Source organism: Hypanus sabinus, chromosome X1 (assembly GCF_030144855.1).
Source record: "Hypanus sabinus isolate sHypSab1 chromosome X1, sHypSab1.hap1, whole genome shotgun sequence".
In the NCBI taxonomy this organism is placed as follows: domain Eukaryota; kingdom Metazoa; phylum Chordata; class Chondrichthyes; order Myliobatiformes; family Dasyatidae; genus Hypanus; species Hypanus sabinus.
In genome coordinates this window covers 18133936-18151427 of record NC_082738.1, presented here as the reverse complement: position 1 = coordinate 18151427, position 17492 = coordinate 18133936, and the positions used below count along the sequence as shown (strand labels likewise).

The following is a 17492-nucleotide window of genomic DNA, read 5'->3' as shown; positions in this document are numbered from 1 at the left end:
TCAGGGATCTGTTTTGGGCCCAATGTTGTTTGTAATATACATAAATGATCTGGATGATGGGGTGGTAAATTGGATTAGTAAGTATGCCGATGATACTAAGGTAGGAGGTGTTGTGGATAATGAGGTGGATTTTCAAAGCTTGCAGGGAGACTTATGCCGGTTAGAAGAATGGGCTGAACGTTGGCAGATGGAGTTTAATGCTGAGAAGTGTGAGGTTCTACATTTTGGCAGGAATAATCAAATAGAACATATAGAGTAAATGGTAGGGCATTGAGGAATGCAGAGGAACAGAGAGATCTAGGAATAACTGTGCATAGTTCCCTGAAAGTGGAGTCTCATGTAGATAGGGTGGTGAAGAGGGCTTTTGGAACGCTGGCCTTTATAAATCAAAGCATTGAGTACAGAAGTTGGGATGTAATGCTAAAGTTGTACAAGGCATTGTTAAGGCCAAATTTGGAATATTGTGTGCAGTTCTGGTCACCGAATTATAGGAAAGATATCAATAAATTAGAGAGAGTGCAGAGATGATTTACTAGGATGTTACCTGGGTTTCAGCAATTAAGTTACAGAGAAAGGTTGAACAAGTTAGGTCTCTATTCATTGGAGCGTAGAAGGTTGAGGGGGGATTTGATCGAGGTATTTAAAATTTTGAGAGGGATAGAGTTGACGTGAACAGGCTGTTTCCATTGAGAGTAGGGGAGATTCAAACTAGAGGACATGATTTGAGAGTTAGGGGGCAGAAGTTTAAGGGAAACACGAGGGGGTATTTCTTTACTCAAAGAGTGATAGCTGTGTGGAATGAGCTTCCTGTAGAAGTAGTAGAGGCCAGTTCAGTTGTGTCATTTAAGGTAAAATTGGATAGGTATATGGACAGGAAAGGAGTGGAGGGTTATGGGCTGAGTGCGGGTAGGTGGGACTAGGTGAGATTAAGAGTTCGGCACGGACTAGGAGGGCCAAGATGGCCTGTTTCCGTGCTGTGATTGTTATATGGTTATATAAGTGCGACTGGATGACAGTCATTGTGACAGGTCACCACGTTCTTCTTAAACACTGATAAAACTGAAACCTGCTTGAAACAGGTGGGTACCACAGACTGTCGAAGCGAGAGGTTAAAGATATCAGTGACACTCCAGCCAGTTGACCAGCGCAAAGCAATGGAGGTTATTATCATCAATGTCACAGGAACAGGTTTATCGTTACAAGATGAGTGACACAAAGGAAAGAGCCAGTGAATTGGTTTTATGTACATGAGGAGCAAGATTTTATAATTACATGCATGTGCCTCCACAGCCACAGGAAGCCATCCTACCCTTCATCAGAGGCAAGCAATGTTTAGATAGCAAAGAAGTCAGATAAAGAGATGGCTTTTTCAAGCAGGTTGTGCTTGAGCCCACTATAGAAAAGGCAATTCTGGATTTGGTGTTGTGTAATGAACCAGAATTGATTAGGGGGCTTAAATTAAAGGAACCCTTAGGAGGCAATGATCATAATATGATAAAATTCACCCTGTAGCTTGAGAGAAAGTATCAGTATTATAGTGGAGTAAAGGAAATTACAGAGGCTTGCAAGAGGAGCTGGTCAAAGCTAATTGCAAGGGAATACTTGCAGGGATGACAGCAGAACAGCAATGGCTGGAGTTTCTGGGAATAACATGGAAGGCGTAGACAGATACAACCCAAAGTAGTAGTATTCTAAAGGGAGGATGAGGCAACTGTAGCTGACAAGTCAAAGACAGCATAAAAGCAAAAGACAGGGCATATAATATGGCAAAAATTAATGTGAAGCTAGAGGATTAGGAAGCTTTTAAAAACCAACAGAAAAAAGCAATAAGGGGAGAAAAGATGAAATACAAAGTTAAGCTAACCAATAATATACAAAAGATTCAAAAAGTTTTTTTCAGATATAAAGGGTAAAAGAAGAGGAGAGAAAGGAAAGTGGACCACTGGTATCGGGACAAAAAAATGGCGTACAAACTTAAGTTTTTTGCATCAGTGGAAAACATTGAGGAAAACACCAGCTGTATGCCAGAAATTCAAGAGTGTCAGGTGGCAGAAGTGAATGTTGTTGCTATTACTAAGGAGAAGGTGCTTGGGAAGCTGACAGGTCTGAAGGTAGAGAAGTCACCTGGACTAAATGGTGCTGAAAGAAGTATCTGAAGAGATTGTGGAGGCATTAGTAGCAATCTTTCAAGAATCACGAGATTCTAGAATGTTTTCAGAGGACTAGAAAACAGCCAATGTCACGCCACTCTTTAAAAAGACAGGGAGGCAAATGACAGGAAACTACTGGCCAGTTAGCCTGACTTCAGTGGTTGGGAAGATGTTGAAGTCCATTATTATGGATGAGGTTTCAATGTACTTGGAGTCACAGGATAAAATTGACTGAAGTCAGCATAGTTTCCTCAAGGGGAAATCTGTTGGAAAAAATGGATAGGATAGACAAAGAAGAGTCAGTGAATGTTGTTTGTTTGAATCTTCAGGCCTTTGACAAGGTGTCACATATGAGGTTGCTAAACAAGATAAGAGCCCATGGTATTACAGAAAAGAGTCTAGCATGGATAGAAGATAGGCTGACTGACAGAAGGTAAAGAGTGGGAATGAAGGGAGCCTTTCCTGGTTGGTTGCCGGTAACTAGTGGTGTTCTACAGGGGCCAGTATTGGGACCACTTCAATGATCAGGATGAAGGAATTGATGGCTTTGTGGCCAAGTCTGCCCACAATACAAAGATAGGTGGAGGGGCAGGTAGTGTTGAGGAAGCAGGGAGTCTGCAGAACAACTTGGACAGATTGGGAGAATGGGCAAAGAAGTGGCAGATGGAATATGGTGCAAGGAAGTGTATGGTCATGAACTTTGGTAGAAGCAATAAAGGCGTAGACTTATTTTCTAAATGGGAGAAAACTCAAAAATCGGAGGTGCAAAGGGACTTAGGAGTCCTTGTGCAGGATTCCCTGCCTAAAGGCTAACTTTAGGGAATCCTGAAGTCAATGGTGAGGATGGCAAATTCAATGTTAGCATTCATTTTGAGAGGACCAGAATATAAAAGCAATGATGTAACTCTGAGGCTTCACAAGGTATTGGTCAAACTGAAAGCAACTACACAATCTTGATGCCACCCTATCATAGACAACTCCACCACTCTATCCCCCTCTCTGCAATCTAAATACACCCGTTTCCTCATTTCTCCAGTTCTTACAGAGGATCTTTAGCTTGAAACAGACACTGCCTAATCCGCCAAGCATTACCAACGGTTTCTTTTTTATTTCGGGTTTTCAACATCTGCAGTTTCCTAGTTTTCCTTAAGGGTCTTAAGCTTAATGGGTCTTTCAAAATACTTAGTTGGCTGAAATAAACAATGTTAAAAACAAGATAATTGGGCCACTGAGATTAGACATAAATCTCCTTCAACCAAAATAGCAAATAAGCAAAATGGGAACACAAGTGATGAGCTCCAGGCTGGTCAGCGAGAGATTGTCCTTACACACACCTTCTGCTGACCCCCAGACCCTGCTAATGGGATTGCCATATAACTTCCTTTCTGTGAGCGAATTATAGCATGGAAACAGGCCCTCGGGATCATCTCCAAAGAATATTCTTGTGCAGGTTTTAAACAGTTATACAGTACCAACGCAGGGCTTTTGGCTCACTGAGTCCATGCCAAACATTTACACAATCCTTCACAAATCACGGTTTTCTCTCCCTATATTCCCATCAACTCCCAAGATTCATAATACACCAGAGGCAAATTACAAGCAGCCAGTTAACCAACCTACCAACAAACCTGCACGTCTTTAACATGCGATGGGAAACTGGAGAATCCGAGGAGACCCACACAGTCACAAAGAGAATGTGCAAACTCCACACGGGCAGTGCCAAAGGTTGAACCTGTGTCTCAGGAGCTGTGCCCACTGCACCTCCTAGGAAACTTCTCTTTCTCAGTGATATGGTACTCCACCTTAATGTTCCTCCATTTACTGATACTGTCTAAATCTTTCTAACAAACCATGCTCTCTAACATTCAGTTCAATCCCCCAAGCCTCTCTCGACATCCCCACAAGGTAGCCACTTCTTTTTCCAGGGAGAAAGGACTGCAAAGATTATTGCAATTCAGATTTTTTTTAACAATTGCATCTTAAACATGACAGAACAAGAGAAAGAGGACTTGCATTTTAAATAATTTGAACTAATTGAACGGTAGCAATACGTTTGGGATTTCTCTCATCATGGTTTGCCTAGAAAAACCAATTTTAAAATGCGCTATCCTTCAAAATTTAGCACCTTCCTCATACTCCTCAAAGAGTCGGTGAATACTTTTTTGAAATCAGGGGAGGCAGGGTGAGAGCATTAGTAGGAAAAACAGAAGGGGTATGAGATCGGACTCTGTCAACCACAGCAGAAGAGAAGGCACAGAAAAGCCTCATCTTGAGAGCAGATATGGTGGAGATGGAGAAACTGAGAGCATCCTTACTCACCTCTCCTCTAATGAACCCCATTCCCACTTCCTTTACTTACCAGAGTCCAGCAAGGGTAGCACTTCGTGTTCCTGCTGCTCTCCCTCCAGCAGCTATCTCCACCCTCCTCTGTCCTCACCTTGCTCCATCTGGTTTACTTTACTCTCTCTCTCCATCAATCATCCATCTGCCACCATCTCTCTTCTCTACCTCTGCTGCCCTCCCCTCCTCAGCACAACCTGCCCACCTTTTAATCCTTCCGCCAACCACACTCTCACCCCACCCTGCTTTCCCTCTCAGTCCTTGTGCAGGATTTTGACCAGAAATGTCAACAGATTCTGCTCGACCTGTGAGTTCCTCTAGCAGATGTTTGTTTCTCTGTGAATACTTCACTTACCGAAGAAGCAGTAGATGATCCCAAAAAGGCAGCACATAGCACAGATAATGGATGGAATGAGTTGATATTTTCTTTCCAACTCCAGGTCACAGTGGTTCACATCAACAGCCTCCTGGCCAGTGTCCATGATGTTAACGTTAAACAGTGCAGACGCCATGGCTGCTCAGAGTGCACAGGAAAGCTAGGGGAGTCTGTCCATTCAAATGGACACCTCAAGCTCTATAAGGGAATGAAGCAAAACATACAGAATTAGATCCAGTGGAAATGGCCATGGATGCTAGAAAACCAGAGTGTATTAATTTTCACTAAACCAGTGGTCTTGGGAAATCAGGGCAGAACCACACAAATTCTCCTCCATGCATTTGTTTTGTTTTAGGTGTGGGGCTTCACAGCTTCTGGAATCTATCTAACCACAAGGCAAATCCAATTGAATCATCTTAAACTGATGAACTACTTACACAAGCTCAGCCAAATCCTGGTTTGGCTACGTTGGCCATTAACAAATGCACCAGAACATGTAAAAATATCTGTCAGCAAATAAATAGCCTGTGGCAATTTTTTTTCCTTGCTGGCAGCTCAAGCCATGCTTTGTGGTAACGTAAAACTACCTCTGACACAACAGCACTTGTCCTAAAACTTTCCACATTTTTGATGTTTGAAACAGCACAGAAATAAACACCCAGTTCCTAAAATATCACACACCCAAGGAGGCAAGAAGTTTGACAAAAGCAAATTGGCAACAGAGGACATCAGATGCAAGTGTACAGCACTGCACAATTAAATGATGCAAAGGAGCTGAAGTCCTTTGTAACTGGTTTTACTATGGTTCTATAAATATACGAAGAGGCAAATGTTATTAAAGATGTATGCATTGGAAAGGAAGACTGGGGCACAGTCTGGTAATTAAAGTTAAATTCAATGACTAATAGCTCATGTTCAAAGCTTTAATTCTCAATATTAGAAAAAGGGATTAAGAACTTTAATTGTTTGTTGAATAACACACTTATTGACAGAACCTCAGAAATAAGTCAGCACATTGAGTAGTTAATACGTGAGGTATAAAAGTCTATCCCCATTGTAACCTAGCCTTGCCCTATCAGGGTAAGTCCCTTTGTCCTATCCGTCCCTTCCTCACTCTCTCTGGAACTTAACCTAACTTGTTTTCTCCCTTTCCAGTTCTGACAAAGGGTCTTTGACCCCAGTTTCCCAATCCACAGATGTTGTCAGCATATTCTGTTTTATTTCTGATTTCCGACATCTATGGGTTGTTAATGTTTACTTAATACCTGTGGCACACAGCTGAATCTTAGCTTTCAGGAAGTTGAGGGATATAGCACCATTTCCTGTTTAGCTGCTAAACCGTCATCTGTCTGGTTTGCTTGGCTCACTGATGTACCTTGCTGCTTTTGAACAAAACAAGCCCATTTCAATTGTCTCAACTGAATCATCTTGCTGACCCGTCAGGATGGTTCACCTAGTAGCACCTTCATCGTTGAATCTTGATGATTGTGGATCCAAAAGTACAGACTCAAAGCTCTATGGCTGCCACCTTCTGAGCTTTAAAACAAGATGCCCTGGAACTGATGAGGAAAATTCGAGACAACATGCCAATAAATATTTATTCAGACCGTTGTTGCTCAGGTAAAGCATTTGCCAACAGATTTATGGGAAAATAATACTTAATGAACGAGATTGGAGAGGTTTCAGAGACACAAGTGTGATGAGGGACTGGTTAAAAGCAAGTTCTAACTTCCTGGCTGGAATCATTTCCTCCCCTTTAACTTGCTCACGTTGAGCTGAGAGCAATCTCAGAATGTGGGGTAGATTTGCTGCAGAGCGGGTACACGTTCAGTCCAGATTGGAGAGTCACTCAAGGCAGGAATGGCAATTGCAGCACCACAGTTGATGCAAACTACAACATAACGCAAAATCATCAGCAGGAATTCAAACAGAAACTGCTGCAAACACCCAGCGAACTAGGCAGCATCTATAGAGAGAACCAGTGTTAATATTTCAGGTTCCTCTCTCCGGTTGCTGCCTGGCCTGTTGAGTGTCTCTGATGCTTCTTGTTTTTATGTAAGACTCGCAGTGTCTTACACCATCTTGATTTTCAAATTGGCAGGAACAGGTCATTCGCCCCACCCCCCACACAAGTTTGCTCTACTTGGCTGATCTCAGTGTCACTTCCTTGTTCCAACTGCCTTTTACTCTATTACATTCATATCTAAAATTATATCTAAAATGGTCTAAAATATCTAAAAAAATATCTAAAATGGTCTAAAATATCTAAAAAAAAATATCTAAAATGGTCTAAGGTCCTGAAGATACTCAATGCACAAGCCTCCACAGCCCCTTGGATACATGTGAAATTATGCGTTAGAGCTGAAGTAAAGCACTCAGCCACTCCAGCCTGCTTTGCCCTTTAATTGTAACCAGCTCTGCATTCCTACCTAGCCTTAACAAAAATCTACCTTTGCCTTAGAAATATTCGAAGACTTTGTTCCCACCACCCTTTGAAGAAGAGTTGCAAAGTCTCTCAATCCTCGTTGAACTTGAAGTCATGACCCAGCAAAGTGGAACGAACAACCCATAAAATGGGTTTGGGTTCTCTGATGAGTCCTCCCAGTTCTATCCCTAGTGACAGCATTGCCAAATGGTCAACGGAATACCCAAAAGATTGTGTTAATACAGCATTTCTGTTACAAATTTCACATTCAGCCTTGTAACCTTGACTCCAGAAGAGTGCATTTCTGATTCCCAATTCATGACTTGCCTTTAACCAAGAAAATAGGGCAGTGGGGTGAGAGATGTTAGGCCACAGATTGCTCGAGTTGCCTTATCCTTACACAGACTTGTAAACACATTTGCCCAATGTGTAGGTGACTGGAAGAGTCTAGAAGGGAGTTGATAGGAACATGGAAGGAATGAAATGGGATTAGTGTAAATGGGTGAGTGAAGGTCAGCATGGATTCAGTGGGCTGAATTACAGACATTTACACCACACGCTGCACCCGCAAAAGCAAACAGCATTGTGAAGGACCCCATGCACCTCTCATACAAACCCTTCTCCCTCCTGCCATCTGGCAAAAGGTTTCGAAGCATTCGGGCTCTCACGACCAGACTGTGCAACAGTTTGTTCCCCCAAGCCATCGGACTCCTCAATACTCAGAGCCTAGACTGACATCTACATCATTTATTATTATATTGTAATTTGTCCTCTACTATGCCTATTGTCTTGTTTATTAATTATTGTACTGCCCTGCACTATTTTGTGCACTTTATGTAGTCCTGTCTAGGTCTGTAGTCTAGTGTAGTTTTTGTGTTGTTTCATGTAGCACCAGGGTCCTGGAGGAATGTTGTTTTGTTTTCACTGTGTACTGTACCAGCAGTTTATGGTCGAAATGACAATAAAAAGCAACTTGACTTGAAGAGCTTGCATGTCCCGATAATTCAAATTCTAATCCTGTCTATAGCCACTGGGGGGCATCAGAGTCAAGCTTACAAGTCTTCACCTATTTGCATGCACACGCTGGGTCACTTAATGCAAAGTTTGCACTTTTTACTCTGAATCCACGGTACACTGATCCAGCAGCCAACCAGATTTATCCAAGGCTTTATGTAGCTTGGCAACAGGCCTGGCTGGTTGTATTCCAATGAAATATTCCCACACAATGATTCCTTGCACTATTCTCAAAGGCCTTCCAGTGGCACCACCTCCAACACAAGAAATCCGAATTCCATCGGCAGGCATCACAAATTCCATGATTTTTAAATGTTCCATTTCATCAACAAACAATAACATGCAATGCCAGAGGGCTTTCCTGTGTTCTAAATAAGTTAATTCAAAGACAAATAAGATTTTATTTCATTAAAAAAAATGCCAAACATGGTATTTATTGATGGGATTCTGAGCATCACTGTCAAGGCCGGCATTTATTTCCCACCCCTACTTACCCTTAGGAAGGTGGGGCTGAATGGCATTCTTGAACTGCTTCTGAATCCGCATAGCCTAAGTTCCTGGATCCCATGCCTCATGACTTTCCGAATGTGTCTACCATGGGGAACCTTGTCAAATGCTATATATTACACACACACTGTACATCAGATCCACTGTACAACCTTCATCAATTTGTTTGTCACTGCCTCAAAGAATTCAATCAGGCTCATGAGGCATGGCCAACACCTCACAAAGCCATGCTGACTATCCGTCATCAGACCATCTTCTCCAAATACTCAAACCCTAAGAATCCTCTCTGATAATTTTCCCACCACTGACGCAAAACGTACTGGTTTAAAATTCCTAGGATTATCTTCATTACCTCTCTTGAGCAAAGGAATAACATTTACCACCCCCCAATCTTCTGATACTACAGCTATGGCCAGTGAGGACACAAGGCTTATCCCCAAAGATGCAGCAAACTCTTCTCTTGCTTCCTGGATGGATCTATCCCATCCAGCCCCAGGAACTGAAAAGTTCCAGCACAACTTCTTTTTAACATCGACATGCTCCAGCGTATTAGCCTGTTCTGCATTGATCTCACATTAGTCAATGTCCTTCTCACTGGTGAATCCTGAAGCAAAGTATTCATTAAGGACCCCCCCTACCTCCAACTCCAGGCACATGTTTGCTGTTCTATCTTTGATCAATCCTACCCTCACTCTAGTCATCCTGCTTCATGTACAGTATGTGTAAAACACTTTAGGTTTTCCTTAATCCTAGTTGCCAAGGCCTTCTCGAATCCCCTTCTTAAGTTCCTTCCTGGCTACCTTGCAACTCTCTAGCAAAAGGTTAAGGATTCATGGTCACTTAGAGAGATCTGTCAGCTGACCAGGTTTATGGCTAGATCCAGTATGGCCTCTCCTCTAGTCTGCCCATCCAGATATTGTGTCAGGAATCCTTCCTGGACTCATGTAACAAACGCTGCTCCATCCAAACATTTTGCACCAAGGAGGTACCAATCAATATTAAGCAAGTTGAAGTCACCCATGACAACAACCCTGTTAAATCTGCCTCCCAATCTGCTCCTCAGTGAGGAGGCTATAGAATACTCCCAAAAAAGTAATTGCTCCCTTCCTGTTTCACCCACACTGACTGGGGATTTCATTTTAATAGCTTTTGAATGTCAGAGACATTCAGAAATACTTAAAGCTCTTTACAACATCAACAGCTGACAAAGGTTGTAGGGGAGATTTTGGGGACAGGACTGAAGTTTGGGGCTGGACTTTCAGGGCCAGGTAAGTTGACCCTCCAAATCAGGATTTGGTGCGCTCGAACCCAAATTGGAGGCAGGCAGCGAGCACACGCATTCGAGGCGAAATTGAGCAACTTCTCATATCTGGGTGAACAGCCTGAAAATCAAGCTGCTTTTCTAGCACTTGTACTGATCCATTTCCTGGACCCTGATTCAATCCAGTACTTCCTGCTGGAAAGTATACGTGTGTACACGTGGAATTTGGATTGCAACCAGATCACATGAAGAATGGATTGAAAGTATACCTGGCATCTGTTCAACACAATCCCAATGCCAAGCCACACCTACAGGGGTTAAAGGTTTAAACCCAAGCTTCTAATGGATTTTATATAGAATTTAAAACCTTACTGAGAGTTTGAATTTGTAAAGTACACGGCGATTTGAAAACAACATTCAGCATCAATATTTCAAAAGAGAACTCCACAGTCTGCCATGAAGATTTTCCTTGATAAATTGTCTTTTTGCTTTAACTGTTCATTAAGAATAGAAGATTGCATCAGAATGGTCCAAAATGGATGTACAGAAATGCCTCAGAGATTGGGGAACAGTGAAAATTCTCTGAATACTCAGTCTGTGCTCTTTTCTGAATTGGCCTCAGCGAGCTGCCTGTTGTAGTTCATGCAAGGCAACACACTGGTACAGCGGGTAGTACTGCTGCTTAACAGCTCCAGGAATTTCCGCTGCTGTCCATGTGGAGTTTGCAGGTTCTCCCGATAACTACATGGGTTTCCCCAGGTGCTCCAGTTTCCTCCCACACCCTAATGATGTGAGGTTTGGTGGTTTAATTGGCTGTGGTGAATTGCCCCAAGGGGGTAGAATTGGAGGGGGCTGTTGATGCCAATGCAAGAGAAAAGTAAAATGGAGTTATTATAGATGGACTTAATGGTCAGCAAGGATGAAGTGAGCCAAAGTGCCTTTTTCTGTAAGCTCAATTAAGAGCATAACAGTTCATGGGTTCATAAGACCATAAGAAATAGGAGCAGGAGTGGACCATCTGGCCCGTTGAGCCTGCTCCACCATTCAACAAGATCATGGCTGATCTGGCCACGGTCTCAGCTCCACCTACCTGCCTTTTCCTCATAACCCTGAATTTCCCCACTATGCAAAAATCTATCTACTGTATATCTTAAATACATTTAATGAGGTAGCCTCTACTTCTTCACTGGGCAGAGGATTCAAGTCCCACACCTGACAATTAAGCACAAAAACATAGCAAGACCCTCCAGTGAAGCACTGAGGCAGCTCTATACAGGAGGTGCTCGGCTGCAGATAAGATGTTAAACCTGTGTGTTCCCTCTGACAGATCGATGCAAAAGACTCTGTGATCCCATTCCAAAGTAGAGCTGGCTGCTCTGCCAGACATTTATTCCCACCCCCCCCCCCCCCCCCCCACAAGCAACATCACTGAAGCCCGTTTTCTGCCCTTTACTACAGTCTGGCTAGTGCCATGCACAAATTGGGATGCTGCATTTTCTACAGTGACCACAGCTCACAGGTGATCCAGGACACTTTGAGATCCTTGAACAGGAGGGAGGGAGCCGCACTGAAATGTGGATCTTTAAAGTGAATCCTGCAGGAAAAGTCATATCCAAGTGAGCCCCACCAAACTCATCTCAACCCAGCAACTTGCCGTCACCTATTCTTCCCACTTCCCCCAGTGGTCCTGCAAAGGATTACTTGACAATGTTCCGCAGATCACATGACACTCCGTATCAGGAGAGACAAATACACTGCTTCCGGACTAAGCTAAAGGAGGTTTCCTTTGGCAACCATGTCGCTTTCCTTCTGAGGGTGTTTTCACATGGGCTGTGAGATCTCTGCACCCAGCCAAGTGAGTCACTGCAGAAACATCCTCCCCTCCACATCTGCAGCAGTAACAGGACGGGGAAGGCAGGCTGGAACGCTTGGCATCCGTCCAGACACCATGTGGGAGACGAGCAGTTTTCACAACTGCTTTTCAGCAGATAGCATTACAGACCATCTGCCTTCCTTTTCCCATTTGAAACTTGTGTGTCACGGAAGGGATAGAGGACAAAAAGCCCAACAGACTGAATGCAAGCACTCCAGCACAGCCCTTTCTCTAGTCATTAAGGACCTCCACCATACAGGACATGCCCGCTTCTCATTACTACCACTGGGAAGAGTTACAGACCCACACAGATTTCTGAACTCAAACACTACCTCACTACTTTGCTCTCTTTTTATACAAATATATTCATATAATTCTTAATTTATAGTGTTTTTTCTTGCATTGCATCAGACTCACTGCTGTTATAAAACAATGAAATTCAAAACATACAGTGCCTATAAAAAGTATTCACCCCCCCCCCCCTCAGAAATTTTCATGTTTTATTGTTTTACAACATTGAATCGCAGTGGATTTAGTTTGGCTTTTTCTGACACTGGTCAACAGAAAAAGACGCTTTCGTTTGTAAGTGAAAGCAGATCTTTACAAAGTGATCTAGATTAATTACAAATATAAAACACAAAATAATTGATTGCATAAGTGTTCATTCCCATTAATATGGCACACCAAATCATCACTGGTGCAGCCATTTGGTTTTAGAAATCACATAATTGGTTAAATGGAGATCTGTGGGTAGTCAAGGTGTCTCAATTGATTGTAGTAAAAATACACCTGCATCTGGAAGGTCCAACTACTGACCAGTCAGTATCCTGGCAAAAACGACACCATGGAGACAAAAGAACACTCTAAGCAACTCCGTAAAAAGCTTATTGAAAAGTACAAGTCAGGAGATGGATACAAGAAAATTTCCAAGCCACTGAATATCCCTTGGAATACGGTTAATTCAATCATCAAGAAATGGAAAGAATATGGCACAGCTGTAAATCTGCCCAGGGCAGGCCGTCCTCAAAAACTGAGTGACCTATGGCAACTCTGGAGGAGTGACAAGCTTCAGTGGCTGAGATGGGAGAGACTGAGCATACAACAACTGTTGCCCGGGTGTTTCACCGGTCACAGCTTTATGGGAGAGTGGCAAAGAGAAAGTCACTGTTGGAAAAAAACTCACACAAAATCTTGGCTAGAGTTTGCCAGAATGCATGTGGGAGACTCTGAAGTCAGATGGAAGAAAGTTCTATGATCTGATGAAATCAACATTGAGCTTTTTGGCCATCAGACTAAACATATTTGGCGTAAGCCAAACACCACACATCATCAGAAACAAACCTTCCCCACTGTGAAGCGTGGTGGTGGCTGCATCATGCTGTGGGGATGTTTCACTGCAGCAGGCCCTGGAAGGCTTGTGATGGTCGAGGGTAAAATAAATGCAGCAAAACACAGGGAAATCCTGGAGGAAAACCTGATGCAGTCTGCAAGAGAACTGTGACTTGGGAGAAGATCTGTTTTCCCAGTGAGACAATGACACCAAGCGCAAAACCAAAGCTACACAGAAATAGCTTAAAAATAACACAGTTACTGTCCTGAAGTGGCCAAGTCAGAGACCAGACCTCAATCCAATTGAGAATTTGTGGCTGGACTTGAAAAGGGCTGTTTGCTAATGATCCCCATGCAATCTGGCAGAGCTTGAGCAGTTTTGTAAAGAAGAATGGGGAAAAATTGCAGTGTCCAGATGTGCAAAGCTGATGGAGACCTATCCCCACAGACTCAAGGCTGTAATTGCTGCCAAAGGTACATCTTCCGAATTGAATTGACTTTATTTTTTACATCCTTCACATAGAGTAAAAATCTTTACATAACACCTCCAGCTAAAATGTGCAATCATAGTAACTTATAATCATTCCTAATAAATAGAACAGTCAATGTAACATAGAATACACTCGAGTCAGCATAAGTTCATCAGTCTGATGGCCTGGTGGAAGAAACTGTCCCAGAGCCTGTTAGTCCTGGCTTGTATGCTATGGTACAGTTTCTCAGATGGTAGCAGCTAGAATAGACTGTGTTTGGCGTGACTCGGGTCCTTAATGATCCTACAGGTCCTTTTTACACACGTGTCCTTGTAAATGTCCTGAATCATGGGAAGTTTAAAATTACAGATGTGCTGTGCTGTCCGCACCACTCTCTGCAGAGTCCTGCGATTGAAGGAGGTACAGTTCCCATACCAGCAGTGATGCAGCCAGTCAGGATGCTCTCAATTGTGCCCCTGTAAAAAGTTGTTAGGATTTGGGGGCCCATATCAAACTTCTTCAACCAGCTGAGGTGAAAGAGGTGCTATTGTGCCTTTGTCACCACACAGCCGGTACGTACAAGCCATGTGAGATCTTCGGTGATTTGTATACTGAGGAACTTAAAGCTGTTCACCCTCTCAACCCCAGATCCATTGATGTCTATAGGAGTTAGCCTGTCTCTCTTCCTCCTGTAATCCACAACCAGCTCCTTTGTTTTCACGACATTGAGGGAGGGGTTGTTTTCTTGACACCACTGTGTCAGGGTGATGACTTCCTCCCCGTAGGCTGCCTCATTATTATTTGAGATTAGGCCAATCAATGTAGTGACTTAGTACACAGCCTTGAGGGGCTCCTGTGTTGAGAGTCAGAGGGTTGGAGGCGAGGGAGCCCACTCTTACCACCGGCTGGCAATCTGACAGGAAGGGGGTGAATACTTATGCAATCAATTGTGTTTTTATATTTGTAATTAATTTAGATCACTTTGTAGAGCTCTGTTTTCACTTGACACAAAAAAGTCTTTTTCTGTTGATCAGTGTCAAAAAACCAAATTAAATCCATTTTGATTCAATGGTGTAAAACAATAAAACATGAAAACTTCCAAGTGGGGAGGTGAATACTTTTTACAGTGATAATAAATCTGATTCTGATAACCCTTCTACCAGGTTAACATTGGTGCAGGACATCTGGGAAATCAAACTCTGGTTTCACAGGCCAAGTTGTCATGGTACTTTCAATGTCAGCTACTCATTGGGGTAACTGATAGCGACCAGCCTGCATACCATTGAGATGCAAGAGAAAACCAGAGCACTCACGCAGTCAGTGGACAGGATCATCCCAGAGTCAGTGTTACATCTGTGCAGCGTGTACTCAGTATGGCACTGGGAGCATCAACCCAGGATCAGGCATTCAAGATTCCAGAGTCTTCACAATGATCCACATCTCTGGAATGTGGGAGGAAACCCACAGTTATAGGGAGGAAATGCAAACTCCACACAGGCAATGCCAGAGGTCTGGCTCACTGAGATCCCAATAGCACCGACACAGAAACTGTGTACAAGGGCCAGCGTCGCCTCTACTTCCCAAGGAGACTCTGCATACTTTGGAGTGTGCAGGCCTCTCCTTCACACGTTCTACCAGCCCGTCATCACCAGTACAATCTTTTATGTGATGGTGTTCTGGGGCAATGACATCAGCACGGGTGATGCCAACAGGCCCAATAAACTGATTAGAAAGGCTGGCTCTGTTATCGGAGTCAAACTGGACACACTGGAGGCTGTGGTAGAACAAAGGGCCCTGTGGAAAATCCTGGCAATTCCAGACAATGTTTCTCACCCTCTGCGTGCCACCTTGGCTGAACAGAGGAGCACTTTCAGGTCCTTCTTACCCTCGGCCATTGGGCTCTATAATGAGTCAAACTATAGCCGGGGAAGTGATGACCCCCCTCCTGTTTGAGGTGACTTATTTTTTTTAATTCTTTCTACTTCTTCCCTAATATTTTTATATGTGTATATCTGTGCACTTGTAATGCTACTGTGACACGTCAATTTCCTTTGGGATCAATGAAGTATCTACCTTTCTAGCTACAGGAAAGATGCCATTAAGCTGAAAAGAATCTGCATTTATAAAGAGATTTTATGAGGATATTGCTGGGACTGAGTTATGGACAGAATAAGTGGTGATAATATAGAAGGGTATTAAACTGGGAGGGTGGATGCAGATGGGGAGTGTGTAGAATCTTCTCCACCTCCCCCACCCCCCAAGAGTCAGGGAGTTGGGAGCTGCAGGTTATGGGTTTGATGCGAAAAGGGAGAGACTTCAGTGGGATTTGAAGGCACTTTTTTCATCTACACGCTGGTCATTTTATAGAATGGGCTGCAGAAGAAGCAGTGAGACAGGTATGTTAACAACATTTAAAAGATATTTCAACAGATACATGAATAGGAGAAGTTTAGAGGGATATGGACCAAATGCAGACAAATGGGACCAGCTGGATGGGAATCTGGGTTGGCATGGACTGGTTGGGCCAAAGTGCCTGTTCTCATGCTGTGTGACTATGAATCTAACTCAACGGTACATATCCAAGGGGTTTCCAAAGGGGCTCTGGAGTCAGTGGATGCATTGGTTGACATCTTCCAAAACTCCAGAAATTCTGAGTATATTATTTACCGGTGGTAAATGGACTGGGAGCAGGGAAGCAGAGCATTAATGTCGCACCTTTAACATTTAAAAAAATCCTCCAGAATGCTTCAGATGCAAAGTAGCAAGAGGTCAAGTGAACCTGTACAGCCCATCACTGGACCCATTTATTTCAATGTGCCTAAACATAATGAGGGCTATGTGTACCCTTCCAAAATCACTGCTGTATATTATTGAAGAATTGAGCACTGCTTACACCTGCCCACAAGGTTCCTTCCTTCTTCCACAGCCTGCCTTTCTAAACTTTTCAACATCTCTTTCATCCCAGCTATTTTATTCCAAAATCTTTTGTGACGTACACTTGCATGTTACCTTCAGGGATGTTTGTTCAGTGCTAATTTGTTCAATTCCATTGTCTTATGCCAGAGAGAGTTTAACATAGCACATTGTATTAGCCTTGATGAATTCAGCCAGTACAAAAACAGATAGTATCACACCAGACCAGCAAGAATTTCCTATTTCATGCATCGAGAATTCCTCACAAGTCAAGGCAGGACAAAGCTCGGTAATAATTAGAAAGGATAAACATGGGATTCTGCTTGTTAAAAAAGCTTGGCATTCCCATCAAGGCACATACTGAAGCCCACACGTTTTACATAGGCCCATTAAGCAATATTAGGCCATCAATGAGTCCCACTAAATCACAGGCTATGAATTAGTTCAAACTTGCTTGCTGCTCATTCATATTCAATAGATGATCTGGTCAGCAGTCAGGTCAGACAAAGAGGGCTCTGCTGTAGTTTCTGCCCGTTTTGATGGGAAGAATCTCACATCTTCCTTCCTTATTAGGACACCATCTCCATCCATGACCTGAGAGACGACAAACATACAGTATGACACGCCATATCCTTTACCCATCTATGTCCAGTGTGGCAATCACTCACTAAGCACCCCGGTCGCTTGCACACAATGCAAGTTCTCAGTGTCCTCGCAGCAGCTGCATTCACCACTGCCAGCTTACACCAGTCCACTTCTGCTTCTCAACATTTCCACAGGAGTTGGATCTTTCCAGTGTGGTGTTCTTCAGGAGCACTCACTCTTTGCCCAAGT

General features: G+C 43.2%; 1 protein-coding gene across 4 annotated transcripts in view; it reads right to left on the bottom strand.

Moving 5' to 3' along the window:
* LOC132384655 (transmembrane protein 198-like) overlaps positions 1-17492 on the bottom strand; it is a 105477-nt gene that overhangs the window by 51247 nt on the left and 36738 nt on the right. For all 4 annotated transcript variants that reach the window (XM_059955983.1, XM_059955980.1, XM_059955981.1 and 1 more), the window contains one exon: positions 4846-5064. In XM_059955983.1, coding sequence (XP_059811966.1) covers positions 4846-5002 — 157 coding nt within the window. In that variant the 5' untranslated portion in view covers positions 5003-5064. The remainder of the gene's footprint in view (positions 1-4845; positions 5065-17492) is intronic.